The 15,749-nt window shown below is 42.4% G+C and overlaps 1 protein-coding gene across 4 annotated transcripts in view; it reads right to left on the minus strand.

Moving 5' to 3' along the window:
* Positions 1–15,749, minus strand: part of LOC122558995 (FYVE, RhoGEF and PH domain-containing protein 3-like) — a 222,232-nt gene that overhangs the window by 118,918 nt on the left and 87,565 nt on the right. The window contains exon 1 of one of the 4 annotated variants that reach the window (XM_043708042.1): positions 13,511–13,544. The exons of the other annotated variants lie outside the window; for them this stretch is intronic. Coding sequence (XP_043563977.1) covers positions 13,511–13,529 — 19 coding nt within the window. The 5' untranslated portion in view covers positions 13,530–13,544. Of the gene's footprint in view, positions 1–13,510; positions 13,545–15,749 lie in introns of those variants that run through there. 4 annotated transcript variants of the gene reach the window in all.

Here is a 15,749-nt window from a genome sequence, read left to right on the forward strand (position 1 = left end):
GCGGATGATACGCTGTATATGGAGGTTGGTGGGGTGGTAGGTGAGGACCAGTGGGGTTCTGCCCTGGTGGCAGTTGGAGGGGCGGGGCTCAAGGGCAGAGGAGCGGGAAGTGGAGGAGATGCGGTGGAGGGCATCGTCGACCACGTCTGGGGGGAAATTGTGGTCTTTGAAGAAGGAGGCCATCTGCATTGTACGGTATTGGAACTGGTCCTCCTGGGAGCAGATGCGGCAGAGACTAAGGAAATGGGAATATGGGATGGCGTTGTTACAGGGGGCAGGGTGGGAGGAGGTGTAGTCTAGGTAGCTGTGGGAGTCAGTCAGTTAATAGTAAATGTGCACGAAAACATCAGCACAGTACAGGTATGCCCAGCTTAATTAACCATCTACTGTAGCTAGTTTCAAGTTCAAAGCTATCATTCTAACACCCCAGCCAACCATTTACAAACTACTACCCTGACAAAGTAATACCAGTGATACAACTCAGGAGTATATCATAGTCTCAACTCTCCACCTCTCTTTCAGTGGTGGAGGAATAGGGCAGGCAAATGGAAGCAGATCAGAATTTCAGTTTGAGTTTTGCTACAAAGTTCAAAAAATAATAAAAGCAAGATACTCCATCTGCTGGAGATCTGAAATACGAACAAACGCTGGATACACTCAGCAGGTCTGGCAGCACCTTGGCAGCATGCAGAAAGATCTCTCCACAGATGCTACCTACTGAGTTTCTCCAATACTTTCTGCCTTAAAAAAAGTTTGGCCAACTTAAAAATATACTGCAAAATATTTCAGGTATTCTCTCAAATCTGGCACTGCATAAAGCAGCATTGTTCAACAACCATTTAAATGGGTTGTACTGACGTAGGAAAGTAGGTAAAAACAATGACTGCAGATGCTGGAAACCAGATTCTGGATTAGTGGTGCTGGAAAAGCACAGCAGTTCAGGCAGCATCCGAGGAGCAGTAAAATCGATGTTTCAGGCAAAAGCCCTTCATCAGGAAGTGTGGAAGGCAAATCTATGAGAAGGTGATTCGACGCCAGCAGTGATCTGGCTGTAATAAAATGAAGAGCACACCCATCTGAGTGAACAGGGACAGACTTTATTACACATAACTGTGTGTTGTGTATAGATTAGTAGGAGAGGACATTTCATTTGGAGCCACACAAAGCCAGGTACCAGTTCCATGTGATCTGTCACTTTTATAAATCACTCCTTTGCACATGCACTATAGATATCCTCAATAAAAATACATAATTAACCCTTTACTCCACAATGGCTATCAACCTGAAGTCCTTTGCAATTGTATCATCTGGTTTGCCTGCATTTGCTATTCACTGGATTAAGATGTTCTGGACTGAATTAACACAAATCAATTATTTTTTCCCTGAAAAACTGGCAAATTCCTGAACCCTGGCAACATCAGATCTGAAGCAACTGGATTTAAGATTGGGAGATATAAGATCAATCAACTGACTTTTAAAATGTAGCAATATCAGTCCAGTTCCTGTTATTAGTCTTCAAAGATAATGCTAAAATATTCTATTTATACAATTAACATTTACTTCAGTTTATTCACGCGCCAAGGTCGACATAAAGAAATCATCAAGGAATACTGATCAAACTGGAGGAGGTGTACCATAATCAATTACATCCATTTGAAAAAGTAGCTATAAGAAACATTTGAGGGAGATTTTGGGTCAAGTTTGTTTAGAGCGTACTTGGAGAGTGACTGCTCTACATGTTGTTACAAAAAAAAGCCATGTAAACATGGTGCCTGGCTCTGCTGCATCAAGATTACCCTGAAATTTGTAGGACTTCACCAACGGGATTTTTTAAAAAGTGGATAATATTGAATGGGTTGTGGACATTGCTGGCTAGGTCAGTATTTATTACCTTTGATGAGGTAAGCCATGAAAACAAAGAAAAATGGAGAGTTTTCTATCCTACCATTGGATTGCCTTGTTGGTTTATCTGAAGTCTGTCCATCAATGTGGCTTTCTTTCAGTGTTCCTGTCAGGCAGCAGATTTTCCAGTTACCAAAAGGCTCTGAGTATGAACACTGTGAGCCCCTCAGGCCTGCAGTAGCAGCTTTTTCTTCTAATGTTACCAAGCCTACCATGGCATAGCACACCAGCAACTAAAGCATGATAATGAAATTCTAATCATTTAACACTAGAGCATATCCATTGCTTATTCTTCGCTCTTTCTTAATCAAGCCGCACAATAAAGACCTTCAGTTGGCCCATTCATATTTAAGGAGAAAGTGAGGGCTGCAGATGCTGGAGATCAGAGCTGAAAATGTGTTGCTGGAAAAGCGCAGCAGGTCAGGCAGCATCCAAGGAACAGGAGAATCGACGTTTCGGGCATAAGCCCTTCTTCAGGAATGAGGAAAGTGTGTCCAGCAGGCTAAGATAAGAAGAGACTGACCAGGATGTTGCCCCATATGGAAAGTTTGATTTATTATAAAGAAAGGCTGGATAAACTGAAATTGTTTTTATTGGAGCGTTGGAGGTTGACAGGTGACTTTATAGAGGTTAATAAAATCATGAGGGGTATAGATAGGCATCATAGCAGGTGTCTTTTCCCTAGGATAGGGGATTTCAAGACTACAAGGCATAATTTTAAGGTGAAAGGAAAGAGATTTAAAAAATACATGGGGGGTGGTTTTTTACAGGGGGGTGGTTCGTGTATGGAATTAACTTCCTGAGGAAGTGGTGGGCCCGGGCACAGTTACAAGGTTTAAAAGACACTTAGATAAGTACATGAATAAGAAATGTTTGGAAGGTTCTGGGCCAAGTGCAGGTAGGTGGGACTAGTTTAGTTTGGGATTATAGTTGGCATGGACTGGTTGGACCGAAGGATCTGTTTCTGTTTCTGCGACTCAATGTGTGCAGATGCTGGACCAGAAGGAAAGCCAAATTTAAACTGAAAATAAAATACTGTAGATGCTGGAAACCTGACACAAATACAGAAAGTGCTGGAGGAACACAACGCATCTCGTAGCATCTGTGGAGAAAGAAAACAGAACTAATGTCTGCAGCCCCCGTGAGAGAAGTCATGGAGTCACAGAGTCCTACAGCACAGAGAGAGACCCTTCGGCCCAAACTGATCCATGCCGACCAAAATATCCACCCACATTAATCCCATTTCCTTCTAATCCTTTCCTATCCATGTATTTGTCCAAATGCTTTTTAAATGGTGTTAATGTACCCACCTCAACCATTTCTGCTGGCAGCTCATTCCATGTGTGTACCACCCTCTGTGTAAAAAATGTTGTCCCTCAGGTTCCCTTTTATTCTTTCCCCTCTAACCTTAAATTGATGCCCTCCTGGAGCTGAACAGTTAACTCTGTTTCTCGCTCCACAGATGCTGCCAGACCTCCCGGGTTTCTCCAGCATCTTCTATATCTATCGTAAAACTGTAAAAACACTGTAACATTAGGAAACAGCAAGGGGTAGTAAGCAGTGTGGGCACATGATTAAATGCTCCTGGATCACAATCACAGCTTCTGAGAACATCTGAGATTCGAAAACATTTCCAATATCTTCTGAGTGTTGCCAAGAGGCGAGTGTAATGGCTACAACCTGATTCCAGTTCATCTTTGCCGCCTTGTAGTGTAAGCTCTTTCTCAAAACAAAGCAGTTATTTTGTAATTAACATTCATTACCATATAGTTAATTAAGAAGAAACCAATTAATTGGGCTGGTGACCATGGATACTAACTCCAAACAGAGAGCTGTACCATGAGCATCTCATTTCAATACTGGAAGTACTTGTCAGCACATCCTTAAAGAAATATTAAAAATAAAACTGTAAATTCTGGAAAACAGAACACAAAGTAAAAAATGCAGCTGGCAGACATAGCATCAATCAGGAAGTGAAAGGGAAGCAAAAAGGATTTAACACATGTCATGTGAACTCCCCTCATTCTTAAGCTTCATGTTACCTTTAGCAGAGAGTCTGATTCCAAGCTATCTCATTGTCTGCCTTTAAAATCTCTCATCGTCCTTGAGTGAGCTGCCCTCAAATTTCAGCACTCTGCAGCTTGTAGATTAGACTCCCTACAGTGTGGAAACAGGCCCTTCGGCCCAACAAGTCCACACCGACCCCATCCGAAGAGTAACCCACCCACACCCATTATCTTAGCCTGCTGGACACACTTTCCTCATTCCTGAAGAAGGGCTTATGCCCGAAACGTCGATTCTCCTGTTCCTTGGATGCTGCCTGACCTGCGGCGCTTTTCCAGCAACACATTTTCAGCCCATTCATATTTAACTCAAATAACATTTCACCCATTATTTACATTTAGGCATTTAAATTTGTCACCAAACACACGTGGCTGACAGAACAATCCCAAAATTTGCACCTTGATTTCAGCCCCTTTCCCCTCAAGAAGATAGGAGAGTTCATTTTTTTAAAACACACTGGACTGTACAGGATTACAGACAATCCTCTCTTCCCTTTCTTCATTTATCACAATTCATTCAGCTAGTGACTGATGGAGTTCAAATTGAAAAGCACGGATGAAGCCCCATTAACGGAGAGCACAATATACAGTCAGCCATATACACACTTCGGAGCTGGGAAGTGCGAATAGAGAGAGACAGTGAGACAGAGAGACAGTGAGACAGAGAGAGAAAGAGAGAGAGCGAGAGAGAGAGCGAAGATGGGCAAGAGTCATGGAGGTATACAGCACAGAAATAGGCCTTTTGGCCCAACTTGTCCATGTTGACCAGGTATCCCAAACTTAACTAGTCTTATTTTTCTGTGTTAGGCCCATCTCCCTCCAAACCAAATTTCTTATTCATGTACTTATTCAAATGTTTTTAAAGTGTTATAATTGTACTTCCTCCTCTGGTAGCACATTCCATAAACGCACCATTATCTGTGTGAAAACGTTGCCCTCACACCCCTTTTCAAATCGCTCCCCTCTCACTTTAAACTTATGTCTCGAGTTTTGGATTCCCCCTCCCCTGAGGAAAAGACTTCGGCTATTCAACTTGTCTATACCCCTCATGATTTTATAAACTTCTATAAGGTCACCTTCAACCTCCAATGCTCCAGGGAAAATAGCCAATGCTCTCACCAATGAAGGTAAGCATGCCAAATGCCTTCTGCACCACCCTGTCTACCTGTCTGCATTCAAGGAACTCTGTTCCAGAGTCCTTAGGTTTCTGTTTGACAATACTCCCCGCAGCTCTTTCATTAACTGTGCAAGGCTTGCTTTAGTTTGTCTTACCAAAATGCAATATCTCACATTCATCTGAATTAAATTCCGTCTGCCATACCTTGGCACACTGGCCAGTTGATCAAGATCCCGTTGTACTCTTATATAACCTTTTTCACTGTCTACTATACCAACAATTTTGATATCATTCACAAACTTACTAATCATGCCTCTTATAGTTTTATCCAATCAGTGGACCCAGCACTGAGCGTTGCAGCGCATCACTAGTCACAGGCCTCCAGTCTGAAAAATAACTCTCTACCACCACCTATAATAACTCAATTTTGTATACAATTGGCTAGCTCTGCCTGAACTTCATGTGATCTAACCTTACTAACTGGGGCTTCACAGCACCAGAAACTCGGTTCGATTCCACCCCAGGTGGCCGTTTGTACATTCTCCCAGTGTCTAGGTGGGCTTCCTCTGGGTGCTCCAGCATCCTCCCACAGTCCAAAAATGCACAGGTTAGGGAAATTGGCCATGCTAAATTGCCCAAAGTGTCCAGGGATATGCAGGCTAGGTGAAATAGCCATGAGAAAGTACAGGGTTATAGGGATAGGAAAGGATAGGGGTTGCGTCTAGATGAGATGCTATTCAGAGAGTTGGTGTGACTTGATGGGCCAAATGGCCTGCTTCCACACTATAGAGATTCTATGAGTCCACTATGTGGTCCCTTATCGGCAGCCTCGCTAAAATCGATGTAGATAACATCTACTGTACTGTCCTCATCTATCTTCTTCGTCACTCAGTCAAATTTAAAGAGACACAATGTCCCAGATACCAAAGCCATGCTGACTATCCTGAATCAGTCCTTGTCTTTCTAAATGCGTGAAGGAATAGGAGAGTGCATAGCCATCCTGGATCAGGATTCTGGATAAGGGAATCTTCACGGTGTCTTTTGTCAAGGAAATTAATGAATAGTTTGAATATCAAGGGGAGGTGATAGCATAGTAGCACAGAAGTAGTAGCAATGATGCCATTGGATGAGCAATCCAGAAACACTGACTAATGTTCTGGGGACATGACAAATGGAATCAAATGAAAAAGAAATCTGAAATAAAAACTAACTTAATGGAAACCAAATAACCACTGTCAATGATCCTAAAAACTCATCCAATTCACTAATGTCCTTTAGGAATAGAAATCTACCATACCTACCTGGTCTGGCCTACATGTAATGCCAGAGCCATACCAGTGTGTTTGTCTCTGAACTGCCCTCTGGGAAAATAGGCGTGGGCAATAATTTATAGCCAAGTCAGCAATGCCCACATTCCATAAATGAATATATGAAATAGTAACTTTCAAAGTTCCTTGAAATCACATGTTTCACTGTAATTGTAGAAGGGGAACTTAGAAATTTGTGAAGTGCCAACCTCTAGTGCTGCCCTCTGTGTTTACACCATTAATCTCCTTCCTATCCTCTCCCCCAAATGCCACTAGAACCCTTCATTCCCACCTGCGTGGAAGTGTAATGAGTATAAAATTGCAAACTTATATTATAGTTTAACACTCAAAATTGAATCAATAAAATAGATATAAACCGGGGAGTAAAAAGCTGAATCACAAAATTATTCAATTTATTTGCTTGAAAACAAGGCAAAATAAATTTGAACTCTAACAATGAAATATTTTTTCACCAAGTCTACAGGATAATTTGAACTTCCACTTTTAACAATGATGAGATGAAAGAGGATTTGAGGAAAAATATTTAAACTGAACACATTTACAAAGTGAAATCCAACACTGCCGAGTGCAAATTAATGCACATCAGTGAGAAGAAAATCAAGTCACATGTCCCAAGAAAACCTGGAAAGAGATGTGGAAATGACAATGGTGTTATACCAAGTCTGTATGTGTATTACAATTACGATTCTCCATCCCTTATGTTCTCTATTTACCAGTTCATGGACAATGCAAAATACCTGCAGATATTGGAATCCTAAAAATTGTGGTATCAAAAACTCTCATCTTAAAGTTTTAAAAAATAATCTGTGGTGCCACAAATTAACTGCACTATCAGTTTGATTGGATATCAAAGTAACTTTTAATTAAATGTTAAATATTTGAAATATATTCAGTCTGGTACTCTTCAATACATTGCTGTGAAGGAGAACATATGCAAGTTCTAACAGCAGGAGTGACAAATGATCGCAGTACTTTGACACCTCTGATGATCTAACACCCGCCATGATAGCCACAATATGCAGTCAGTGAGTAGGAAATATGAATTTTAAGTGACAAGTACTTGTCACTGTTACTGTTGAAGCTACAGGAAGATCAGTTATTTATACTTTCAATATTTAGAGATCAAACTATTAGTTTTAATTAGATCATTAACAAATCGTATGTAATTCCAACTTTTAAAAAATATTTTATCTGTCCTTCCCAAATTTCTCTCCGTCTTTCTTCTTCAGAATGGAACAGAATCTAATTGGAATGCATATAATTCCATGGGCATCAGTCATCCTCTAATATCTTGACCAAAGGTCAATACTCATACTTAAGCCTCAATGTTCAGTATTACTGTGTAACTACACAAAACATGCAGCTGACCAGAAACCAACACGAATTTCATCCAGCATTGAAACACATGCATTTCTAACTAGCTCTCCAGGGATCTGCCTAGTCTGTGTGGCTCAATCACCTGAACAGCACAGGGAGAGATTTGGGAGTGACAGGGATCATTATATTATCTTAGTCAACCTTCATGCATAGAAATCTGAACAACACAGTATTTTTGAACAAAGATTAAAGCAACATGAGATGGAATCATTATATACATAGGAAACACAAATAACATGATGCACCTAGAACCCTGGACATCAGTCAAATAAACTCCTTCCCTCAATCATAAGCTCGATATCACCTTCTTCCAGAAAATTGGCAGCCACACAAAAAAAAAGCTCGAGAAAAAAAAGAATATCAGACCTTCGCTGTCAACAATAACATTCATTCAGTCATATATTGTTTGGTCCCTCCTTGCAGATTTCATTTGCACATCTCTGTGAGAAGTACTGAGGTAGCATGTGCAAATTGTTTCAGCATTCCTGAAGAAGGGCCTGTGCCCGAAACGTCGAATCTCCTGTTCCCTGGATGCTGCCTGACCTGCTGTGCTGTTCCAGCAATAAAGTTTCAACCCAAATTGTTTTATTGTTAAAGCAATACATTCTCCAGCGATTGTTTTCTGCAACATACCTCCTGTTGATTGCCATGAACAGTCTTATCTCTGCTGATGAATCAGTTCACTGCCATGTGAACCACCAAATAAAATCAGAGGGTAGTAATGGTACAGCTATGCTGTGAGGGAGGAATATCATTGTTCATTACCAAGACTGGCTCAGTAACGTTATTAGTGCTTGATTGGTCAGAGTTTTAAAGGGAGGACTGAGTCTACAATGGGTGTTGAGAACACGACCGCCATGAAGGAAAAAAATCTACTTGATCTCATCCTCAGTAATCCCCTGTCACAGATGCACTGGTCAAGGAGAGTACTGAAAGAAATAACCACAACACAATCTTTGTGAAGATAAAATCCAGTCTGCACACTGAAGACATTCTCCAGGAGGTTGTGTGTCACTATTACCACATTCAATAAGACAGATCCAGAACATATCATGCTCTTCAAAACTAGGCATTCATCTGGAGCTATGGGTTGTCAGCAGAACTGTTGTAACATGGCCCAGTGTGTCTCATGCTACCTTTACCATCAAGCAAGGAGGTCAATCTGTGTTTAATGAACATAGACTTGCATGCCAGAATAGTACCAGGAATATTTATAAATGAAGTGTCATACTAGCTACAGTACAGGGACTTTAAATAGGAGAAACATTAGCATCCTACAGAAAGAATTAAGCAATTTCACAATTAACATATCAAACCAATGTGCTGCACTTCCACAAGTGAATCAATCACGAAGAGTGGTGGACAATTAAACAATTAACCAGAGGAGTGTATGAAAGCATCAACATTCTCAATGATAGCAGATGCCTACCTTTTTTTGTGAAAAAGCAAGGCTGAGAAAGGCTTTTGTGGTACAATGGTAGTGTCTCTATCCATATGCCAAAAGGGCCAAGTTGAAGTCTCACCTACCACAGAGGTATATTATAACATTTCATTTAAAAACAAGGTTGAAACATTTGTTACCATCCTTAGCCAGGAGTGACAAGTGTGTATTCCCTCTCCTGAAATTAATGATGCCAGTCTTCAGCCAATTTAATTTACATTCATTCCATTTGAGAAGATGATTGAGTACACTTGGTACAGATAAAGGTATAGGCATTGACAATACACTTGCCGTTGTGCTGAAGATCTGTATATCAGAACTAGCCCCGCTAGTAGCCAGCTGTTTCAGTACAGCAGCAACACAGGCATTTACCCAACACTGCAAAAAAAAATCCATATATGCCCTGCCCACAAAACCAGGATAGAAGCAAAGCAGCCAATTACTGCACCATCAGCTGACTCGCAATCATCAGCAGTAATGGCATGTGTCATGAACAGCACGGTTTGTGGTTCTTACTCACCAACGACCCTACAACAGATGCACAGTTTACATTTTGTCAGTCCCACTTGGCTCCTGACCTTATTAAGCTTTGGTCCGAACATGAGTAAAACAACCAAATTCCGGAAGTGAAGTGAATGATGACCCTTGAAATTCAGGCTAAATATGGCATCAAGGAGCCTCAGTAAAATTCAAGTCAATAGGAATCAAAGGAAAACTTTCTGTTCGCTGAAGTTAATGCTTGTAAAGGGAAAGATAGTTGTGTTGTTGAAGGGGTATCATCTCACCTGCTCCAGATTATCATGGATATTCTTCAGGGAAGTGCCCTATTCTCAATCTCGCTGCTTCAAAGACATTCACCTCCATTTTAATGTTAGAAGTGGGCATGTTCACTGATGATTGCTCAGTATTCAGTTTTATCTGTAATTTCACAGAATATGAAATAGTACATGACCGCATGCAGTTTTTAGGCAAGTTTCAGGCTTGTAACTTTCATTTGATATACATAAGACAATAGTCATCATCTACAAGAGAAAGTACAAACATCTCACCATAAAAATCAATGGCATTACAATTCCTGAAAATCCAATATCAACTGGGCTTCAGCATAGAACATAGAACAATACAGCACAGTACAGGCCCTTCAGCCCTTGATGTTATGCCAATCTTTTATCCGCTCTAAGATCAAACTAACATACATACTGTACATTATATTATCATCCATGTGCCTACCCAAGAGTCACTTAAATGTCTCTAACGTATCTGACACCACCACTGCTGGCAGTGCATTCCACACACCCACCACTCTATGAAAAGAACTACCTCTGACATCTCCCTTAAACCTTCCGCCAATCACCTTAAAATAATGTCCCCTCATGATAGCCATCTCTGTCATCGGAAAAAGTCTTTGGCTATGCACTCTATCTATGCCTCTCATCATCTCTATCAAGTCACCTCTCATCCTTATTCGCTCAAATCAGGAAAGCCTAGCTCCCTCAACCTTTCTTCATAAGGCATGCCATCCAGTCCAGGCAGCATCCTGGTAAATCTCCTCTGCAACCTTTCTGGAGCTTCCACATTCTTCCTATAAGGCGATGACCAGAACTGAACACAATATTCCAAGTGTGGTTTAACCAGATCTTTATAGAGTTGCAGCATAACCCCGCGGCTCTTAAACTGAATCCCTCTCTGCTAATGAAAGCCAACATACCACACATCTTCTTAACAACCCTATCAACTTGGATGGCAACTTTGAGGGATATATGGACTTAGACCCCAAGATCCTTCTGTTCCTCCACAATGCCAAGAATCCTGCCTTTAACCCTGTATTCTGCATTCAAATTCAACTTTCCAAAATGAATCATTCCACACTTTTACAGGTTGAACTCCATCTGCCACTTCTCATCTGCATCCTGTCAATATCCCATTGCAACCTAAAACAGCCCTCCACACTCTCCACAACTCCATCAACCTTCATGACATCAACCAACTTACTAACTCACCCTTCCACTTCCTCATCCAAGTAATTTATAAAAATCACAAAGAACAGAGGTCTCAGAACAGATCCCTGTGGAACACCACTGGTCACCAAGCTCCAGGCTGGCTACTTTACATCTGCTACCACACTCTGTCTTCTATGGGCCAGCCAATTCTGTATCCACACAGTCAAATTGCCCTGTATCCCATGCCTCCTTACTTTCTGAATGAGCCTATCATGGGGAAACGTATCAAACGTCTTGCTAAAATCCATATAGACCATATAGACCACACGTGGGCGGCACGGTGGCACAGTGGTTAGCACTGTTGCCTCACAGCGCCAGAGACCCGGGTTCAATTCCCGCCTCAGGCGACTGACTGTGTGGAGTTTGCACGTTCTCCCCGTGTCTGCGTGGGTTTCCTCCAGGTGCTCCGGTTTCCTCCCACAGTCCAAAGATGTGCAGGTCAGGTGAATTGGCCATGCTAAATTGCCCGTAGAGTTAGGTACAGGGGTAAATGTGGGAGTATGGGTGTGTTGCGCTTCGGTGGGTCGGTGTGGACTTGTTGGGCCGAAGGGCCTGTTTCCATACTGTAATGTAATCTAATCTAATCCACTGCTCTACTTTCATCCATGTGTTTTGTCACATCCTTAAGTAATTCAATAAGGTTTGTGAGGCATACCTGCCCCTCACAAAGCCATGCTGACTATCTCTAATCAAGCTAGGCTTTTCCAAATAATCATAAATCCTGTCTCTCATAATCCTCTCCAATAATTTGCCCACCACCGACGTAACACTGACTGGTTTGTAATTTCCAGGATTATCCCTATTGCTTTTTTTCAAACAAGGGAAAAGCATTTTTCGCCCTTCTATCATCTGGTACTACTCCAGAGGACAGTGAGGACACAAAGATTAATCGCCAAAGATGCAGGAATCTCTTCCCTTGCTTCCTGTATAAACCTCATATCCCGTCTGGCCCAGGTGACTTATCTATCCTCATGTATTTCAAAATTTCCAGGGTATCCTCCTTCTTAACATTAAGTTACTTGAGCATATCAGCCTGTTTCAATCTGTCCTCACAAATGACAAGGTCCCTCGCACAAGTGAATACTGAAGCGAAGTATTCATTAAGGACCTCCTTTATCTCCTCCGACTCCAGGCATAAGTTCCCTCCACTATCCCTGATTGGATATACTCTGGCCATCCTCTTGTTTCTAGTCAATACATTTATGTGAGAACAGAAATGTACTACAATTAGTACTGCAGTTACGAGAGCAAGTCAGAGACTAGGAATATTAAAGCAGTGAAACATCCTGATTCTTTAAAGCCTCTTCGCCACCTCAAAAATACAAGTCCACTGTATGATGGAATAGGAGAAAGTGAGTACTGCAGATGCTGGAGATCAGAGCTTAAAAATGTGTTGCTGGAAAAGCGCAGCAGGTCAGGCAGCATCAAAGGAACAGGAGAATTGACATTTCGGGCATAAGATTAGATTAGATTAGATTACTTTACAGTGTGGAAACAGGCCCTTCGGCCCAACAAGTCCACACCGACCCGCCGAAGCGCAAACCACCCATACCCCTACATTTACCCCTTACCTAACACTATGGACAATTTAGCATGGCCAATTCACCTGACCTGCACATCTTTGGACTGTGGGAGGAAACCGGAGCACCCGGAGGAAACCCACGCAGACACGGGGAGAATGTGCAAACTCCACACAGTCGCCTGAGGCGGGAAATGAACCCGGGTCTCTGGCGCTGTGAGGCAGCAGTGCTAACCACTGTGCTACCGTGCCGCCCCAAATAAGCCCTTCTTCAGGTATGATGGAATAGTTCCTTTTGACTGGATGAGTGCAGCTTTAAACACTCAAAAGGCTTGACAGAATCCAAGAGAAACCCTTGATCAGCACCCAATCCATCATTTTAAATATTCACTCCCTTACCCACTGCAGCAGTGCACATGATCCACAAAATGCATTGCAGAATTTGACCAAGTTTATTTTGACAACACCTCCCAATCCTAAGACTCCTGCCACCCAGAATATGGTGGCAGCAGGCATAAGGAAATGCCACCATCTACAAACTCCCCTCCAAGCGGGGCACCAAATCTCACTTGAAAATATAAAGCAATTCTTCATTACCATGGCGTCAAAATCCTGGATTGCCCTCCCAACAGCTTAGCGATTGTACTTAGACAACGTGGATTATGGTGACTCAGGGCAATAGTACAACACCACCTTATCAAATGGGAAAGAACACTGGGTGCGGCTGTAATACTAACACTCCATGAAAAAAAATATTATTCACCTCGAGTCTCCTGTAGCATAAACAAGACAAGATGGCAGATTCTTTTCCAAGAAGAATATTTGATATAACATTCGGGAGAGGCAGAAACACATTCGTGAGTTAGGTGACAGCAATAATTAACAAAGAACACACTGCTCACCTATTCTGCCAATAGAGATTAAAAGTATGAGATCACAAAAGGTTAAATTTCACCATTCTGTCATCAGGCTACACCTTGAATATTTCTATTCTCAAAGTACAAACTCTGGAAGGTATGGAAAGAAGGAGAACTTAAACTGACTGCTAGCGTCAGAGGATTAGTCATGAACAGGTGTGATCCAGCCCTGCCCTGAACTGGAGTGGCAGCTGAAATGTCTGAATCATAGAATCCCACACAGTGGAAGCAGGCCCTTCGGCCCAACAAGTCCACGCTGACCCTCCGAACAGTAACCCACCCAGACCCATTCCCCTACCTGATTATCCTATATTTACCCCAACTAATGCATCTAACCTACACATTCCTGAACATTATGGGCAATTTTGCATGGCCAATTCACCTAACCTGCACATCTTTGGATTGTGTGAGGAAACCGGAGTACCCGGAGGAAACCCATGCAGACATGGGGAGAACGTGCAAACTTCACACAGATAGTCGACAAGTGTGGAGACAGACATTCCACACCTGTAAGCTCCCCTCCGAATCACACACCTCCCGACTTGTAAAGATATCACTGTTCCTTCAGTGTTGCTAAGCAAAATCTGGCAACTCCCTGCCTAACAACACTGTGTACTTACATCACTGAATGACAATTCCACAAGGTGAATCATTACCACTTCCTGTTTGACAGCAGCAATGGTCAAACCTCGTGAACTGATGAAAAGCATAAATTCTGCATTAGAATGATCCTGAAGAAGGTGGTGAGAAAAAAAAGTCATCAGGGGCTCTACTTCAGTGAAAATTTCCCAGGTGTATAAAAATTGTTAAGGCCAGAGCATGACCAGACTATTTAAAATAATTTTAATGTTATATCTGTCCAGTTTGGAGATGTTGTGGTCATTCTAGACAGGTTGCAAGATGCAGGAACTGAAATAGAAAACATGGCCCACCGAGTCTGCTCCACCATTCAATGAGATCATGGTTGATCTATGATCCTCCTTTCTTTCTTGCTTTGACCTTATAATTCTCAATTCCCTCACTGATTAAAAATCGATCTTAGCATCTAATATAGTTAATAACTCAGCTTGACAGTTTGCTACTGTAAAGAATTCCACAGTTTCACTACCTTCAGAGAAAAATACCCCCCACATCTTGGTTTTAAAAGGATGATTCCTTAGTCTGAAGTTATGCCCTCTGGTCCTAGACTCTCCCAGAAGAAGAAACCACATGTCCACATTCAAAACGTCAACTCCCCGCAAGAATCTTAGAGTACTCAGTAAGGTGCCCTCTTATTCTTCTGAACCCCATTGATTACAGGCCCAACCTACTCAACTTGTCCTCATGAAAATCCCCCCCATACCAAGAATTAAAGTCAAAAAGCATAGTGCTGGAAAAGCATAGCAGGTCAGGCAGTATCGGAGGAGCAGGAGAGTCGACGTTTCAGGCATAAGCCCTTCATCAGGAATAAACATCAACTCTCTTAATCTTTGACTGACTCGCTTGTAACCGCAGTCCTCACTTTGTCCATACCTAGAATTAGAGCTGAAAAATGTGTTGCTGGAAAAGCGCAGCAGGTCAGGCAGCATCCAAGGAGCAGGAGAATCGACGTTTCGGGCATAAGCCCTTCTTCAGGAATGAGGAGGGTGTGCCAAGCAGGCTAAGATAAAAGGTAGGGAGGAGGGACTTGGGGGAGGGGCGTTGGGAATGCAATAGGTGGAAGGAGGTTAAGGTGAGGGTGATAGGCGGAGAGGGGTTGGGGACGGAGAGGTCGGGAAGAAGATTGCAGGTCAAGAAGGCGGTGCTGAGCCCAAGGGTTGAGACTGAGAAAAGGTGGGGGAGGGGAAATGAGGAAGGTGGAGAAATCTTCATTCATCCCTTGGGTTGGAGGACCTGCATGTCCTTGGCAGAGTGGGAGGGGGAGTTAAAGTGTTCAGCCACGGGGTGGTTGGGTTGGTTGGTGCGGGTGTCCTAGAGGTGTTCTCTGAAACGTTCCGCAAGTAGGCGGCCTGTCTCCCCAATGTACAGGAGGCCACATTGGGTGCAGCGGATGCAGTAAATGATGTGTGTGGAGGTGCAGGTGAATTTGTGATGGATATGGAAGGA

This window comes from Chiloscyllium plagiosum, chromosome 18 (genome assembly GCF_004010195.1).
Source record: "Chiloscyllium plagiosum isolate BGI_BamShark_2017 chromosome 18, ASM401019v2, whole genome shotgun sequence".
Classification (NCBI taxonomy): domain Eukaryota; kingdom Metazoa; phylum Chordata; class Chondrichthyes; order Orectolobiformes; family Hemiscylliidae; genus Chiloscyllium; species Chiloscyllium plagiosum.